The sequence below is a fragment of the Varroa jacobsoni genome, unplaced genomic scaffold (assembly GCF_002532875.2).
Source record: "Varroa jacobsoni isolate VJ856 unplaced genomic scaffold, vjacob_1.0 scaffold_641, whole genome shotgun sequence".
Lineage (NCBI taxonomy): Eukaryota > Metazoa > Arthropoda > Arachnida > Mesostigmata > Varroidae > Varroa > Varroa jacobsoni.
The window spans coordinates 561,725-580,602 of NW_019213543.1; the positions used below are offsets into that span (position 1 = coordinate 561,725).

Sequence of the window (18,878 nt, forward strand, 5' to 3'; positions counted from 1 at the left end):
AACAGTTACTCGATATGGCACATTCAACGAAATAGAAAAACCTAAATCTTTGAATAAATGAATGTTTTTCCAATCCAACTTGTTTTTTTCAATTTACAAGTAAATCAAATATCTGTTTAGAAACAAACATTTATTTGTTAACGTAGAAAACGACTGATGGAAAATACCTGGTTCATTCTCAATCGGCAACCACGTTATCCCATTAGATCGTACAGCTACATATAAACCCAATAAAGCAATTGTCTTTGTTCTAATATCATGTATGTAAATAAAGGTTTCGATTCTTGCATCCGTTAGTATGTTTACGCCCGGTTGCAAACCTGGGCCGTCTTACTTGCATCTATAACAATTCTCTTTATTATAGGCAAGATGCGAGTCCCGAGGCGGTCCGACAGCATTCGTGGAATGCTGAAAGCGGAACGAGTGGCCAAGGTCCGGATCCAGCTTTAACGGGTGTAGTTCAAAATGCTCATGGAGGAGGGGCGGTGATTGGAAAGGGAGGCGTTAGAGAACGCACCACTGATCAAGGAAGCCATCGGCAGCAGCAACAATTGCAACATCAACTATCGCAAGATGCCCCGACCCTCGAGTGTCCTCTGTGTCTTTTGGAGCTAGATCGGGAATTCTTTCCAAAGGTACACTTTTATGATACGTTACTTGTTTAAACAAATAAAGGATTCCAAATACGTTCGGTACTGGCGTCGACGACTGTTTCAGTGGATTCCAGCATCGAAGCGTGTCTGGCTACAATCTGCAGCTCACATGTCTCCACGTTTAATGGACAAACCTATTACCACTGAAATATCATGGGGCATACTCTACCTTTTAGCCATTTGTTTATCTGCCTTCGAAGAACCCAAAGCGAACACTTTAAAAGCGGTGACAAGCTCAATACTTCGAAATATAAATGTCGCAGCCAAAATCGTTTACCTAAATGGGGCGTATTTTTAGTCGAAATAGTTTTTGTTCACTTATATTAATGATAATGGACATTTTCAACGGCAAGCGGCCAACTTCGCTTTGCGGAGCCTGTAGCACTCTGATTAAGAAGACATCCGACCTTTCGTGTACCTTATTAATGTTCTAGCTATCCTGATCGGCAGCAGCTTTTAGAGTCAGAAGAGGTTTGCTCCGGTCCTTTTCAGAGGTCCCGACTCGGAAAAACGCAAGAGGACTTACTGAAAGGGGCGTTAAATGTAACCGAAAAGTCTTTTAGGGTAACATGGCGAAATTCACCAAATCAGTCGTAAGACGGCTTGCTGTCTGACAAGGCAAAGTGCACTGTAACTATAGCTCTAACAAACAAAAAAAGATTCGCGAAAGACACGGTTTTGGTGGTAGTAACACCAAATATCGTAAAATTTCCGAAGTAACGTTTGAATGATCACGGAACTTAACCAGGCGTGCCGTCCGACTTGATAGAGCAGTCGTATCATCGGCTCAATCCAGGAAGAGATCAAATGTTTCCTCAAAAATGTATTTGAAAACGTTTGACATAGTTATGTACGCTAAAATTGCAAAGAAGTGACATGACAATTTTGACCGTCGTGTCTATGTTTTTCCAAAAAGATAAACTGCCCCAGGTACAGGTTACTGCCCTTCAATATGTTTCCTGTCTATCCATTAACTGGCTCCATTCGTATATTTTTCTTCGGTGAAAAATAATTCAGCTCATACAAAAAGTTATTATGTATCTTGAGAGTTCTGAAAAAATACGGCCTATATTTCTTCTCAAAATGACAAACATTTTGTTTCCATATTCCACGAACGCGCACGGACATAAACTTCTGTTTTAGATTATGTATCTGAAGGCCTAGTCTATATGATGTCCCATTTCTCTCTATACCTTGTATCACTATTGTGAGCTGACGTGACCTGTCTTGTGGCCTTTCATTGAGAGCCACAGTTACTCCACTACTCCCACGAAGTAGAATTTTAAAGATATATTATTTAACGCGATGTCCTGTTGTTTACTAGGCTCGTTTTTAACGAAAGTTTTCTCAGTCGGTCAATCCTCTTGGTCACAGAATACTACTGGAAAACTTTAGTAGGTAGAGATGAAGTTTTCCCGAAATCCGACCGGAAGCGCTGAGAGTGAAACGATCTGTGAAACTCTAATATTAGCAGCGTCATTGGAAAAAACATTTTTTGGCTCTAAGCTAAGAGTTACTTAAATATTTGCTAAAGATATTCCGTAGTCATTTTACAACGGCATAGGTTCCTCTTAGTAAAAGTTCCTCGAATCGTTTGATTATCGATACCGGTGTACTTTTGAATTTGAACATAGTAGAATGATAAAGTTAATGATATCGGTAAGTGTATAATGTTTTTGGCAACCCTGGTGCCAGAACAAGCAATACACCAGACACACCATTATAAGGGTTACGTACTTGATCCGTAACTAAGACTAGCGTAATAGAGATTATTTTGCAGTGTAATTTCTGGGCGCAGAATGCAAAACTAGCTTCTCAAACTTGGCTATGTTTTTTACGTATCTAATGTTCCCTTATATCACAGTTGACGCTGTGCTCTCATAGAGCATGCTGGGATTGTCTGCGCCGATATCTGCGCTTGGAGATCTCGGAAGGTCGGGGAAACATTGCGTGCCCTGAGTGCGCTGAAAATGTCCATCCCAATGACATCCAAAACATACTCAACGAGGACAACGCGGCGATGGCTAAATATGAAGCGTTTATGCTTCGAAGGGTGCTGGCTACGGATCCGGATTCACGATGGTGCCCGGCTCCCGACTGTACGTTCGTCGTTATAGCCAATAATTGCGCAACTTGCCCCAAACTTAAGTAAGTATTAATGTGTATCTAGATAATGTGGTCTGATATCATCACAGAAACTGGTGAACCGTATTATTTCAATAATTTTTGTCTAGGTGGCTTTAAAGAGAAAATGTCCATTGTATTAGACGTTATGTCTGGCCGCGACCGACCATAGCACGACCGCAGCGTTAGTATAGTATAAAGTAACATCAATGTATTCAAGCAGTAGAAACGTTGCCCCAACATGCTCCGATTAAGAGACAATGTACAGAAGTGCTAACTTTCCTCAAAAGAATATCAAGTTCGAGTGAAGCCAATATGGAACACAGGATCCCACGTCGGTTCGCACGGACCGATTGTAGTTGCTCATCTAATAATTCGAATCCGCTTGTGACATATAGTAATAATAACGACAAGAACGTCAGCATTGTTTTCATAGGGCGCCATGTTGAGCTTCAATTAGTACGGGAGGGACCGACGGGTGGCAAATGTTGTGACCAAGTGAAACGGATGCGGCCGAACGTTCGCCGAAATGATCACTCCCCATCCAGTTATTTCTTGTCAGCCACTCTGCTTGTGTGTCTCTCTTAAGAGGTATCCTTAGGCAGTACCAGCCTCAAAATGAATGCCACGCTCTAAGCGAGTTATTTAGCACAGCGCGTGCTTGTTGTCAGCCGTTTTACGCCAGTTTAGGTAATCTAATTTGGTGCCCTGCTGGACAGCGTCGGCCGTCTGCTATCTGTTGATGTCCACAACAATGCATCTCCACGTAAGCATCTATCTACCAGCGGTCTGAAAATAGATCGAACAAACTCGCAGTCCACTTAAACGCTTAAAGCCATATAATCGCCGCGAGAACCTCAACAGAGACTAACCGTCGACGGCGCTAGCGACTGGCCAATCAACTAACGACTTGGTCTTTAGCAAGACTCTATCGGCCGCGTAATGGACGCGGGACGCGACAGCAGGGCGACGACAATGCCGAGCAGTGACATCTCGCTAACGGGGTTGAGGTTCAGAACATACCTAATGTCGAAATTAGAATCCGAGCGTAGGTACAGGTGCGTTTCGTGCTGGAAGCGGACTGTCTAAAACAATGCTTATAACAGCTATAGCGGACGTAAAACTCGAAACATATAGATATCAGCTTATATGTGTTCTTTCGAATGCCCGTTCTTGATACCGATTGAACCTAGCTATCGTATGCTAAGCAAACGCCATAACTAGCGGTTAGCTACCACTGCTACTTGGGTTCGTCATAGCGTGAGAATACTGGACCAATGAAAACAGGAACAGTGGATGTCCTCGGAGCTCATGTTAATGTCAAGAGGCGATGGACCGTCACGGCTAAGCTGCCAGCTTGACAGGTCTTGAAGAACGATCTACCGATCTGTACATGCTGTCAACAGGACATTTCAACGAGAATTTTTACATAACAAAGAGAGTTACTCCTGACCGTTACATCTATTTAGCCCAACCTTTATTCTCCGTAATTACATCTGAAATTCAGGACCAAAACCACCTGCTAATCATTTTCAAAATATACCTTCGCTAATCCATAAATCATGAAGCTCATCTGAATGACTTCAAATATTCTTGTTGCAAATGGCTGCAAATGCCTATATCTAATATTCAGGATTATGAAAAAAAAAAGGCTTTTCGATGAGTTTTCAGGCCTTTTAATTCTAACCCCCATTGAAGGTTTGTTTTGTTGAAACGTTACTCGGATTTTGAAAAGCTGTATGGGGTGTTACAATAACACAGACTGTCGATTTCAAACAAAGAGGAGGGGTAGGGGGTCTACAATCTTAATGGGGGTTTATTCCGCGTGAAGAGACTGGGTAATCGTTAATACTTACTGGAATTCCGATGCGCTGTATGTTTACCGTAACTGCAAATTTATTCTATTATATTCCCCTGGAACGACCTTCGTCTTGAATAAACGCGATCGTGAAAACCATGGAAATGGATCAAAAAATATTTAGATTTAAGCGTATATATATTTGATGGTTAAAAATACATTAACGGCCTTCAGGTCAAAAGTGAACAAAATATGTTCTTTTGAGTATACACCACTTTAATTTACGGCCTTCCTACCATTTTTTCTAGTAATACCAAAATTTCGTCACTGTAGAACTTCTGTAGTTTCTAAGTAACACTTTTTCGATGACTTATTGTAATCGTTTCAGCGGTTTCCAGTTGATATCGGAATCAATTACCCGCTCGTTTCCGATTGCGCCAAAGACGTAGCGTAATTTTCTTTATCGTCAGTTTGGGTTACGCCGCCGATCGTGGAGCTTTTTCCTTACTTTTACCATGACACCTCTCGCACATGACTCTCATACGTGATTCACGTTTTTATGGCATGTGATTACCCGCTTTAGAAATGGCTCCTTTTTGGTTGCGTTCGTGTAGATTTTTTGCGGATAGAAAAACGATCGATGGTATTATTTTGCGTTAATTCGTATGGCACCCAAGCGTCGAGCCTCTTTTTGTGGACAGCTTTCGTCAAATCGTTTAAAACCATTTGGCGGCCCATGTCTACTTCCTTGACGATCTTATGGCTATTCACGCGTCGGTCTTTATCAATTTTCGCAGTAATTTTATAAGTTTTATTTGCTATTGGTCGACCACTGCGAGGAGCATCGTCCGTACATCAAAACTTCCACAGCAAAAGCGATAGAACTATCTGTGGGCCGTTTGTTCCAACAACGCATCTCGACTATAAACAACACTGTTTTTGTGGGTCCAGGTAACACTTCATTGATACTTTTATCGTAACAAAATTTTAAAGTATAACGAATTTGTGTAAACATCTCGCTTATACTCAAAACGCTCTGTGTTAAATCTGGATGAGGACATTACAACAATTTTAGCACATTTGCTATTTTGATGCAAACTTATATAAAAGTTTGCTTAAAAAAATTCGATAACAAATATAATATAGCCTATGTGCTTCCACAGCCATCAAAATAAAAAAAAAACCGACCACATAATGTATTTACATATACGCTAAAGCATCAAAGTTGGGAATTTTGTTATGATTTTCTGTCGTGTGCTAGAAGCGCCATCTATGACGGTTTGCGTTACTTAATTTATCAATTAATCCACCGCGATCACAGCTCCAATTCGGCACTCAAACCGCTTATTAGTAATTTTCGAAATTATTCTTCTTTAATCTGCATATAAAAATCATGTAGTAACTACGCGCCAAGTAGTCACGCATTAAAATGTCGCTTCAATACACTACGTAACAAAAATTCTTGCGGAATTTTTTTAGTTGATACTAGGTCTAAAGTCCTAAAATGATAAAGGCTCAAATCGGGCGAAAGATCCGAGTGGCACAAGGAAATGAAAAGTGTCTCAAAAACGCTAAGCGCTGAAGTTTAGCGTTTTTGAAGATGGCCCAATCGAACATTTGTACTTTTCTCTTCAAAACGGCCATCAATTTCTATGTTAAAGTTCAGATGTGTCACTATTGCTTGTTCGAGTAGTTTTCCAGCTCTTCAAATTTAAACGCCACCGAAGATCTTCTTTTTGATGGAAATTTTTCCGGGTTTTTTTTAACAACCACGTGAAATCTGGTAGTAATGTATGTAGTTAATTTCAAACAAAAAAAAGCAAGGTGAAAAGATTAACCAACGGACAGCCCTCGCTCAAATTTTGAAAATGGCGCGCTGCTTTTTGCCCTTGATGAATCCCTTAGTTTGTTCTTGAAGGAATTAGCTTGAACATGGTACCATATGAACGCATGCTAATTGTGACAGTCCACGAAAATTTTCCCTAATTTGAACGTACTATTTTGCATATATACATATATATGTAGCTACTATGCGTAATAACTGCCCCGTTTATGTAGTACAACTTACGCTCAACTAAGCTTACAGCTCATTTCGGTATGTTCAATGTACGTTAGGGGCAATTGAAATTACTATGACTGCAAGTACTGTTTCTGCACTTATTACAGTTAACAATGGCCAAGCATCTATTGTCTGCAACGTTAATTACAGTGCTAATTATATATATATATATATAGGTTTATCAAGAAGGTTGATGCATATACTGTTCCTCATATCTAACATGTTGTTTAATTGAGGTAGAGTTTGCGATATTTTCACGAATCCCTTATCAAGAGACTATTTTTTTTATTTATTTAGCGACTGATATTCCGCTCCAGCCTTGACTGTACATTGACTAGTTCATAAATATGCTAGACGTAACTAAGCGTATTGTGGGATTTAACAATACTGCTAAACAGGCCGAACGCTACGCTGAGTTTCGTTATCCTAGAAACTTGATAATAAACTCAATAAATTACCATGGCCAGAGAAAGAAAGACATTCTCTGCTTCATTTCTATAAATTTGTTTCTTTGCAATTGCTCGTTCTTCCGGTGGTACCGTTCACTTCAGTTGTTAGCTATCCCTCCGATAATGGTTGCGTATTATAGTTCTAACCATATTATATATATATAGTTCTATATATATATAATATGGTTATATGTATATAATATGGCTATATATATATAATATGGAACTATATATATTATATATATATATATAGTTCTATTGATAATATTCAAGATAATTTGATTTATTCATACGAATAGGTTGAACTCGAAAGAGTATTGACAACATTTGCTGCAACATTTCCTCTATGTAATCTGTTACGTTTTTTTCATTCGGCTTTGTTTTTCTAATCTTCCGTTTTCGGTTGTTTTCATTCGACGGATATCTGCGCAGGTGTCAACGGCCGGGGTGCGATACAGAATTTTGTTATCACTGCAAACAAGAGTGGCACCCGAATATCACCTGCGATATGGCTAGACAACAGCGTCAGGAAAATGGCACAGGCCTATTCCCGCCGTTTGCGTTCGCTTCGACATCGTCGGGGGCTGGAGCAGGCGGAAACGGCGGTGGAAAACTTTCGGGAAAAGAAGAGATGAAAAACTGCCCGAGCTGTGGTGTATGTATCGTGTTAATAAAGCATATTATAATAACTGAGAAGTTTGATGCTTTACAGAGTACACAAACAAAAAACTGTTTGTCCCTACAACAACAACAAACAGCTTTGTGTATCCGATACCTTCGGTGTTATGGATGACGTTATTAAATATGGTGTGCCCATGAAATAAGTTATAAATAATCGATCATTTAGTAATGGTATCTAATCAAGTTTCTGTATAGCATTTGTAGGTAATCAGTGTGACTTTTACCATTTGGCGGAACAATACGCTACAAGTAATGTGCCAGGTGCAGCTAAACGTAAAAGCATGGGCTATAAAAATTACGTGTATTTCTATAGCCAAACTGACTATGACTAAGCTCTATTGTCATCTTGCTGGGCAGCCATAGCGCTTTATAGTCCGATGGTTCATGTTATGACAATAGAGTTGTGATTTGGCGTGAATATTTGGCTACGTTCCACATTTCTTCTTCGTTTCAAATTTATAAACAGCGATGACAGAAATTTGCAAATAATTATAGACGTTTTTTGTTTGTTTACAGATGCAAATTATTAAGGCCGACGATGGCAGCTGCAATCATATGACATGTGGAATCTGTGGCAAAGAGTTCTGTTGGCTTTGTGTTAAACAAATTACGGATCTGCACTATTTGTCGCCGTCAGGATGCACTTTCTGGGGTAAGAAACCATGGTCGCGCAAAAAGAAAATCCTTTGGCAGCTCGGTATGCTCGTCGGCGCTCCGGTTGGAATCGCTCTGATAGCCGGTATTGCAATTCCTGGTATTATTATTGGTAAGCACGAAGGCTTTATTTTGTTTAGCCATTGGAGACATCTATGTCGACCGGTTTCGTACAATTTTCAGTTTACATATGAATAAAATAAACTAAACTGCCGTTTCATGCAACGAACATAACGTGAGAAAAATACGAAATACGTACATCAGACGTCGGAGACTAAGTCCTTCAATTTATGCGCATGCATTACGGTAGTCCGTTTCGGTTGAACCTTACACCTCCTAGTAGGATAGAAACTGAAATAATGACGTAGCGTTTAGCTAACTTCGTGGCAGATTTGCTGCGTGGATGTATTCCGCCGTTTCAATAATATCAGCAAGTAGGTGTGTATGTGGCCGGAACATCAGAAGTATTAGTATACCTCGTATCGACTACATATACAACGCATTATATTCGTATAGATTCAGCGTAATTAGAAACCTTGTATTTCAAACACTGTTTCGTCTTTTCTTCCAGGTATACCTGTGTTTATCGGAAAAAAAGTCTACGCCAAGTGTCGTGGGAAGAGCGCGCTAAAGCGGAATGCCGCGGTCACACTCGGAGTCATTTTGTCGATGGTGTTTTCACCGATTGTGGCCGCCATAGCCGTTGGAATTGGAGTTCCGATCCTACTTGCGTATGTTTACGGGGTCGTACCGCTCAGCTTACTCAGATCTGGTACGTGTGAGAGCGGGACCAGGATGTAAATTCTACCGGTAAATGCACCAACGGTGTAGATGTAGACTACAACAGTAGATCTGAAGCAGTTCTCTACTGTAGCAAGAACAAAGTTGAATAGGCGGAAAGAGGCCAGGGTTGAAAACGTAGCTGAAAATCGATCTCGATTTATCCGTGTGACCGAATAACACGCGAAGCTCTGCCAATTATCTTTTTATGCACCTTCTTCTAACAACCCAATTGAAATCATGAGCACTACGAACAGTCCTGTCCGCATCCGATGACCGGAGCATTGTGACGCTTCTTGTACGCCCGCGCTTCTATTGGTAGAGTCGCATGGAGGCGATTTTACCGACAAAGATGAAGATAACTTCTACTGCGGCAAAAAAAAAGTGTCTTCTCGATTTCCGACATATCTTGATTTCGGATGTGTCACCGCACACCGATCACGTGATTTCACATCGATCGTTTTGTTTGATCATTTGATGTATCTTGTTAGGTGGATGCGGGGTAAAGGCATCGTCATCCGGAGTGAGGCTAGAGTTCGACGAGGGCCCAGGTCTCTATGAACAGCAGGCCGAAGAGAGAGAAAAGGCGCTTGATTCGCATCGAGATCAGAATTCGCAGGAAAGGCAGGCCCGCGGTAGCCAGGGCGGTCTCAGCCATTCGGCGTCATCCTCCTCACAACAGCAGCATCATCACAGGAGAACGTCGAAGACGACTATATCTGGTTTGTATATACACGAAGCATTCGATGCGGACCGTTGGGGCCAATTGTCTAAAAGTTTACTAGAATTATGAACTGATTGACTTTTCAAGTTCAATCACAATGAAAGATTCACTATAGAACCGTTGCAAAAAAAAGAGAGAGAAACGGTCAAGGCCTTATCAAGCCGTAGTCATTAATGATTCTAAGTGGACATTAGATGCAATGTAGTTGAACCATCGGTCAGCAAAAATAAAAGAAGAAATGTATGCGACTACTTGCTTGTAGACTGCGCATAACAATCGCTTCGCACTAATTGTGGTGTCCGTTACCGACCGAATTTTTACCGATTTCGACCGAATATTTTTTTTCAGGCACGGAGGACCACATCAGCATCAGTGTCGGTGATGTTGACTCGGTTCTGAGCGGGCGAACTCAAGAATCTGGCGGCGGAGGATCCTGTGCAGGTGCGAGCGGCTCAGGCCGGTTACATACGGTCACCGTTCACATGGAGCAAGATCGAGCGAACCAGGACTCCACGAGAGCGCTCGCTGGAAGTCTCCTGAACTACGATCCACCTGTCAACGAAGGGACGAAATAGAACTGAACCGCAAGTAGCCAACGTTACGCCTAAACACCTCTGCCTTGCCCCCTTGGTAAGACGAACGAGATGGAAAGGACATCGTTTCTCAAACGTGATTACCACGGCATCGAAGACAAGCTATTGGAGCACAGCAGACGCAGCACTTGACATATGGTCAACTACCCCTTTCGCTTATATGAGTTGTCGGTTGGTTCTAACTTCTAGCTAAACAAATCTAACGCTATAACAAAACTTGTTTAGGCAAACAGGATACAGGTGTACGTGTTGTAAGGAGGTACCGAATTCGAAAGAAAGCTGTCAAAAAATTCATAAGCAACTTATCTTCTCGTCCGCTCATCTATCGACGATTTGGTCATTAAGTAAACAAACACTCAACCATATTAATGATTAGTTCGATATAAATAAATGCAGCCTTTTTTTCAAAATTAATATGCATAGACCTAGCTGTTGGATACACCTAAACGACAGAGTTTTGAGGTCGATATTTCGTGATAATCGTTGTGTAGTCTGTGACTGTCTGGCGTATAGCCTGGTACCGCATCATATAGAGTGATATGGCAGATATCAAAACAAAACTATTCGAAGATAAGGAACAGCGAAAGAAGAAGCAGTAGAAGTATGCGATTCGCTTCGGGCACAATGGCGTGTTGCATTGCCATCTCCCTTGTTGTCATGATATTGCTGTCTTCGTTAAGCTAACCTAATGCTATGAGTGGCGTGTGCATTTGTTATTTGTGTATTAGAGTTTATACATCCTTGGGGGCCCCACACTGTCCATGTGTGACTCAGTAGGTAAGAGGGGTGACCTAGCTGTAGCATGAGCGCGTGCGTATAGGTTATGATGAACCTTAAAAGGAATGGCAATTAATTTTTGGCCGAAACTGACCAGCAAGGCAACAGAATAATGTGAGAAAAAACAGAAGCAATTTAAATATGGTGGTAGTTTGCATTCAAGATGGTCTGTTAACCAACAAACAATTCCCAGCGGCAAATACTGTCAGTAGTTAGAAAAACCTTAAAGCTGATCTACGATGAAGGTTTAGGTCAGGCGTAAAAGTCCTAAATTAATTGCGATTCGCTCATTTGCGTAGAAATTCGCTTGATTTAGTCTTTGGAACGTTACTCACTAAACACTGAATGACGTACGTGGTCAATATTATTGTAATATTAATATACATATAGTTATACATTAAATGCAGCTTCAGTCTCACTCAGCTAGTAGCAGACCCTGACTATCTATCCGTGGGACTTCTTGCTAGGAAGTTTTATTTATGACGGCTACCGCTAAATCCTTTGTTAATCTTGACATAACGGAACCGTTCTGCGTTGTTGGTGGGCTAACTTACCGAAAACTACGCGAATTACATCAGTGCTGCTATGATAAAACGTAGTCGATGGAGAAAAGGTCGCCTGCTGGGGGTCTCTGTATAGGGGCTAAGTCAGAGAGGATATGGGCTTAAGTGTGTACGTATTTTCCTTGTATGTGGTTATATATACGGATTGCAAGTAGCAGGTGAAAAATTAACAATATTTGGAAGAATCGAATAGCACGAAACGGTCGATCAAGCGAAAGCTTGTGTTGTCAATGTATTTGCAAGATATGCCGTGAGTACCAAACGCTGTGTACAGATGTAGCAGCTCACTATAGCGCATATACATTAAATATACATGAAATAATATATACATATATTTTTAGAAGAGTACTCAGCCAAAGAAACGCGTTCCCATACCTTTGGGTATGGATAAATCATAAAATACTGTACGAGTTTGCACGCACGTAAGCGTGATTTCGTGGGCTTTTGAGGGGCAGGAGCAAAATGAAAAAGATGGCTTAGACCCTTAAAAGCAACAAGCGGCTTCAAATAAGAGGGCTTACAAGTGTGGTTACGTCGTTGTGGGTAGTTTAGTTAGACCTGATCCAGGTCACAGTACTAGGGAAGAAAAGACACCTAAAACGGATTACATGCACACGTCTTGGGGGAATGATTAGAATAGAATTGTTAGGTGTACCGACGCTGCGAATCTGGTAGTCTACGACGGTGCTAAGTCGAAACTTTTGTTCCAGATTCGATATATATATATATATGTATATATATATTGCTGATAGACAAAAACCATTTACGGGGTGGTGCTTCAAAGTGACGAAACGTTGACAATGATTATTCCCAATATTATCCCTGTCACACATCCCATCTAGATGGAAAAAGATGTGCATTGCCATATGTCTCATCGATATAAATATATATATATATATATATATATATATATAGAAAACGACTACTGTTAAGAATTTTGTTGGAAAGCAAATGCCATGATACAAAAGTCTGTAAAATAGTAAAATGCGAGAAATGTTTTTACAGTAAAAGAGGTTGATGCAAAAATTTATTAGCAAAATCCTACAAAAAAGCGTAGAAATGTCGCGGTATAGGATAATATAACGATGAAAATTACGCTACGATATGATGCGATTATAGAGGTAGCTGTATGTAACTGAATTAAGAAATTTCTATAAGCTGTACGCCTGGCTTAGTTGCGTAGCCTAACAATAGGCGTAGCTGCTACCGCTCGGTCGTTTAACTTTACTTTGTACTTGTATTAGCGAAAATTTACAAATATGCAGATTTTTCATTTTGCTTCATCCCTACCTGCCTCCTTCTTTCATATCTGACTTTAGCTACTGATGTAATATATAATGAAGAAATGTGTAGAATCATTATTTGATAAAAACAAAAGCGCCTAACCAACACGGAAGTCCATCAGCAGGTTCAGAAATAATGGCTTGTAGTTTCGTTGTCAAATGAAAACAAGTGGTTTTGCTTAATCTGTTCGGCGTAGAAGAGATGTGTGCATTCATATCTAAAATGTGAATTTGAATGTTGACTAGATAGAAGCAAAAAAATAGTAAATTATCAAACGAGCACATCTTGGACGCTACCTCCGGGGAAGCAAGGGGGTCTCCCCTACTATAATTTTTTTCGATGATAGCACAGGTGAGCCTGTCACCAGCATGAGCACTACAGCAGAAGCAACAATGGCAAAATTATTTAACAACAACAAGTTCAAAAAACAAAAAGTGAAAACGATACAGAAATAGTCCAAATGCAGGTTCCCGAAATCCCCCGACCCAGAACGGCAAACTGAATCAAAGGTGACTACGTTTTTTTCTATGGTTGAAATAAAAACAAACAGAAAATGTAATGTAGAAATACACACAAACAAATGTTTTTATATATATATATATATATATATATATATATATATATATATATATATAAAGAATTATTGATTATTACGGACTAGAAGTGGTAGTAAATGTTGTTACACAAAGATATACTTTAGGTCAGAAACGAAGGCAACGCTTGGGCAATTGAAGGCCAAGTTACAGATTAGGTTAATACTAGGCTCCTAAGACTAAAGAAAGTTGGAAATGTGATTAAAAAGGTAATTGGACGCGAAGTTGATTATTAATTTTAATGATGATGATAGTGTTGTAACAACGCTATTTGAAGACGTAATGAGAATTATGTAATAACGGTCGTGTGGAAACAAAAACATTGTATATAGCGACAGAAGTGGGAAAAATACAACTTTACCGTAAATACTGCGAGTGAAACTCTGCGTATTCTCAACGAGTTTTGTGTTCTCAATTTGGTCATAGAGAGTATCATCGGGGTTAAATAAGATGAGTAGCTATAGTAAGACGTAGTTTATTTTTGGCCTCGCATGTGATGGTAATTTTGTTATGTTTTTAAATTTTTTAGCATACAAATATTTCGAATAAAACGTCACTCAGTGTATTTTTGACGGATTCGTCATTCGATAATTCCGTCAAATCATTGAGTTAGTCTAGTACTTTCGAAAAGTGTGTCTGTACATTGCTTTTTTAACCTTGTCGGATAAATATTCTTCATTGTTTCAAACGTTCACTTAGGCACTTGTTCTACGCATATCAAATATACGCTTGTAATTTCAACTGCGTGTTTAATCAGTAGTTAATTAGAACTACAGGGCGTGCAAGTACTTCGGGAGCATCATATCAAGTCCAGGAAGACTTTGTCGCGTGTTTGTTTTTGAAATAGAATTTGTTAGATTCACCCGCACAATGAAACATGAGGTTCTAAGTACCTGCAACAACTATTCAAAACTGTAGTAAGTATAATCATCGCTATTACCAGTTGGATCTATTAAAACTTGATGTTATATTTTTATTTAGGAGCGGCAGTACTCCTCTCAATAGGCTCTCAAGTGTGGACGTCTGTGCTTGTTTTCCATAGAAAGTCCAAACCACAAAAGACACCCATTATGACCTCTCGAAGAAACTCAGCTATGCTGGACTATATACACCACACTGATAACACGTGCACATTGATTCTAGTAACGTAGTATATTATAGTCATATTCTCACTAAACCGCAGATTCTTGTATAGACACCGTTACCTATGCTATGAGTTCTAGCTTGATCTTCTATGCATAACGCAGGCATGCTGTTCTCTCTCTCGTTCTATATATATATATATATATATATATATATAGGTAAACGATACTGCACACAGTCACGACTATTCATGGACTAAACCATATGTACCTTTCTATACATTGGTTAGCGGACAGATATTTGTTAGATTGATCTAAATCCAATTAATCCTATAAGATTTCGTACTTTTCTTAGCCTTATTCAAGATAATTACCTTTACTTGTCATTAATTTATGAAATACACTGGTATTTTTAAACAGTCAAAGTACTAATTGGCTACTATTACTCCATAAGTAAACTTCCATTCACTTATGGAGTGATAATAGCAATGTTCAAAGAGCTTCATCGCAACTTTAATGGCGGTGTTACGAAACAAACAATGTATTTCATGAAGTTTACTGGAATAAGATAACAATATAGGCCATCGTTTTGTATTTTTTCTTTTCATAGAATAATTTCTAACGTAATTTCTCATTGAATTATTGAGCTGAGTTTAGGAAACGGATCTTTTTTGCTTACGACGAGCTTCGAATGTTGCAAAGATATATAGCCTTTAATCTTGCCGTGGTAAACAAGATTTGCCAAAATACATTGCGTCTCCTCGAGGTCGATGTCCTCGACCTTCTGTAGCTGAAGAACTACAAGGAATGCTTCAATAGGAATTTGATACGTTTCGAGAATGAGAAATACTCTCTTGAACAGATTTCGATACAAGACCATTCGCAATCGTTCGAGGATCAAATATACACCAAGGCCATAAAAGTACGCTTCATTTATGTCAAGCTCTTCCTGAAACTTTAGCACATTCCCTTTTTTGACGGCCTCACAAATCGGCGCAAACTTCATGAGATCATGCTTTTTTAGTAGCGCTGTCGATGGCTGGAAACCCAGGAGCATTTTAACGGGGATCAAGTAGATCAAAATCTGACGAATATTTGTTTTTGCTTCAGGGTGACAGTTGTTAAAGGCAAACGACAAATAATCATTGGCTTCTTTAAGTTCGTTATCGAAAACGGCCTTACGACCCACGAAATAGCGGTATGTAACTTGTTGTGACAATGAGAATTCTTCCTTGCATGGCGAGTTGTCAATGGCGCGTATCAGGGGTTTGCATAGGTGCAACGTGTTTACTCGGTAATAGATCTTGAACAATTGATTAACTAAATGCAGCATACCAAGCCGCTTCGAATCCTTTGTTGCGGCGCGATTATCACTTGCACAAACTCGGAAACAACTCATGACGCTTTCGGCCGATTTCTCCAAAAGCTCGCCTGGCTTGTAGTTTTTCATGCGTTGCTTCGCCTGCCGGTCCGCTTTGATACCCAGCAGGCGAATGTCCAAACATGCTGTGTACATTAAGGGCAAGCACCAGTTTTCTTCCTTTTGTGTTTGCAGGATCTTCACCAACACCTGCACAACGTACGTAAGAGTATATCAGGAGAACTTAATATGGATAAACACAAAATGTAAACTAGACACGTGCAAATATGATGGGACATATTCGCCAATACACGTGCAAAAGGAATGAGTTCCAACGCTGGTATCTGGTCTACACTTGCTTCAAAGCTTTTCCTGTTTTACCTTAGGTCCGCTATCTTCCCTAAAATGAGAGTTTTCCAGGTATAATTTGGGGGGAAAGGGTATTTTCTTTCTTCTTATTTCGTATAATTGATTCGCATACTATATTTTCTACCAAAGTGAAATAATGCTTCGCTTTCTACCTGGATGAATGCCTGTTGCTCTTCAAATGCGCGTAGGAAATTTTCATTACGTGCATGTTGAACGCAACGAGCGTGGAAATCGACGAGTTCATCCCAGGGGGATCTTAACGCCTTCTGAATAAAACGTCCAATGCTATCTCCATCGGCGAAAAGGCGTGGGGATTCAACGTGAGGATCCCGCAGTGATAGGAGGCGGGCTAGCTTTTCGCCTTCATTATACCGGATCGAACCATTCACGTCCTGTAGGTAGCTCTGTAGAGACATGTTTCTGAAATATACATGTAGGGCAAACAAAGACGAAAGGTATTATATTCGAAGGACACCAGCTATGATCATCTTCATCATTATCTTCTCATTTATTTGCTATATGTTATGATTCGGTCGAATTCTATGTGACATTTGTAACACTAAAGCTTACTATTCAGTTTGATCTAAATTAACAATAGAAAACTTGTCAATACCAAATTTACATGAAATTAAACGTAATCTGAGGTCAGATCTTCATAACGCGTTACGTCTGTCTGAGCAGTTGGTATTCTACTCTCTATTAGGAATGATAGAATATAAATTTTCATTTATTAGCTTGTACATATTCGCCTCACGTCAATTGAAAAAATAAGTATGCTCGAACTGGGGACAATCTCAAGTTAAAACAGCTGCAGCTTTCAGACTATTTTACAATCTAATAATGGCCTTTGATTTGTTTACAACGGAAACTTTCTCGACATTATCGTTGATCTTGCCCATATAAAGTATTTAACTATGGTCAGTTTAGATTAGAATAATCGTATCCTGCTGTTTCAAAATCTCCAATTATTTTTACTTGAAACTTCTTGTATCCTGCTTGCTATGATTAGACTTAACTGAATAGAATCGAACACGAAACTAGATTTCAATTAACATGTTGAATCCAGATAACAGGGAGTTCGCCTGTTATGAACAACCAAATGGCTTTTTATATCGCGAAACACATTTACATAAAAATATTAACTAATAAGCTACCCACCGAAAATCCTTATACACCGACACTGACTTTATTTCAAAAATCGTCTTACTAAACTTTGAGAACTTCAACAACCACCACTTGAAAGCTGTTAGCACAACAGATGCCTCTATTAGAAGCACAACGTACACCACGTTGATAAAGGGGTACCGAATCACTTCTATCGCAAAGTGTTTTTTTCAAGGATAGCCTCTTTGCAAGTCTATGGTTCGTAAATTCTCTTGCTCGTGCCGGTTTGTTGACAAACAATACAGTCCATGAAATCATCCATTCAGGTTGGCTCTAGCAGCTCTATTTGAATATGTGCACAGGCAGCTGCTACGGATATTAGTGGTTCGTTAATAATAATAATAAAAGGGAAGGTATACCGAGTAACAGACTCTGTGAGTTATCAGTGGAATGTTCCATTACGAATAAAAAAAAATTTCTACATCTGCTTATTATGCGTCTTGCTATTAATCTCGTACATGCAGCTATTTGCATAGCAAAACGTACTTCCAAAATCCAAAAAAAAGTTTCTACTGCCCTTTTCGAAAACAAACGGAAAAAAAAAATACTTACTATATTTTGACTGTCATCTGTTTTCAAAATATACTTTGCTCATTGTAGATACGGTTTATTGTCCCAACGGAACTTGTGTGGCGGTTTTCCTACCAATGAAGATGAGCAATTTACACTGTATAGCTGTCAGATCAACTGTGTTCTACGTAAAAGACATATGGTCAATGCCTAAAAGCTAATACTTGCTTGGGTCACTTTATTGTTCGGATTCAATCCATCTAACCAGCGACCATAACAATCCATACGTATTGACGGAAGTTTTCTGCATAATAAATCTCAAAAAGAAGAAACCTTTATCACACATACAGGATGAACTTTATTGCAGCCATGTTGGGTTTTCTTCGCTGAAATATGGCATCATTAGCTGGAGGTCGAACAATGACATTTGTTGGCGAAAAGTGTACTATTTCCTTTTCAGCTTCGTCTTTGCAGAATAATACACGACCTTACAATGCTACGAACTTCTCGTGTGGTTCTAACGTGTCAGCTGCAAATGCGTTGAATTGGTGTAATTCCACTATGCGGATTACACAATTAATCATACCAGTTAATTCTATAGTGAATGTCAAATTTTGGTACTAGTAAATCTAACCGTAATACGATGAACAGCTCTTGGAAA

The 18,878-nt window shown here is 39.5% G+C and overlaps 2 protein-coding genes across 4 annotated transcripts in view; one reads left to right on the forward strand and one right to left on the reverse strand.

Moving 5' to 3' along the window:
* Positions 1 to 14,129, forward strand: part of LOC111262251 (E3 ubiquitin-protein ligase RNF19B) — a 56,243-nt gene extending 42,114 nt beyond the window's left edge. For all 3 annotated transcript variants that reach the window (XM_022836360.2, XM_022836361.2, XM_022836362.2), the window contains 7 exons: positions 365 to 635; positions 2,518 to 2,801; positions 7,516 to 7,738; positions 8,281 to 8,530; positions 8,990 to 9,190; positions 9,690 to 9,920; positions 10,271 to 14,129. In XM_022836360.2, the coding sequence (XP_022692095.1) occupies positions 365 to 635; positions 2,518 to 2,801; positions 7,516 to 7,738; positions 8,281 to 8,530; positions 8,990 to 9,190; positions 9,690 to 9,920; positions 10,271 to 10,497 (1,687 nt within the window). In that variant the 3' untranslated portion in view covers positions 10,498 to 14,129. The remainder of the gene's footprint in view (positions 1 to 364; positions 636 to 2,517; positions 2,802 to 7,515; positions 7,739 to 8,280; positions 8,531 to 8,989; positions 9,191 to 9,689; positions 9,921 to 10,270) is intronic.
* Positions 14,130 to 14,191: 62 nt separating this feature from the next.
* Positions 14,192 to 18,098, reverse strand: PCID2 (PCI domain-containing protein 2). The gene is made up of 3 exons (XM_022836363.2): positions 17,702 to 18,098; positions 16,696 to 16,963; positions 14,192 to 16,384 (listed from the first exon to the last, which is right to left on the reverse strand). Exons 2-3 carry the CDS (start codon positions 16,957 to 16,959, stop codon positions 15,446 to 15,448), a joined length of 1,203 nt encoding a protein of 400 aa, XP_022692098.1. The 5' UTR covers positions 16,960 to 16,963; positions 17,702 to 18,098; the 3' UTR covers positions 14,192 to 15,445.
* Positions 18,099 to 18,878: the final 780 nt, after the last annotated feature.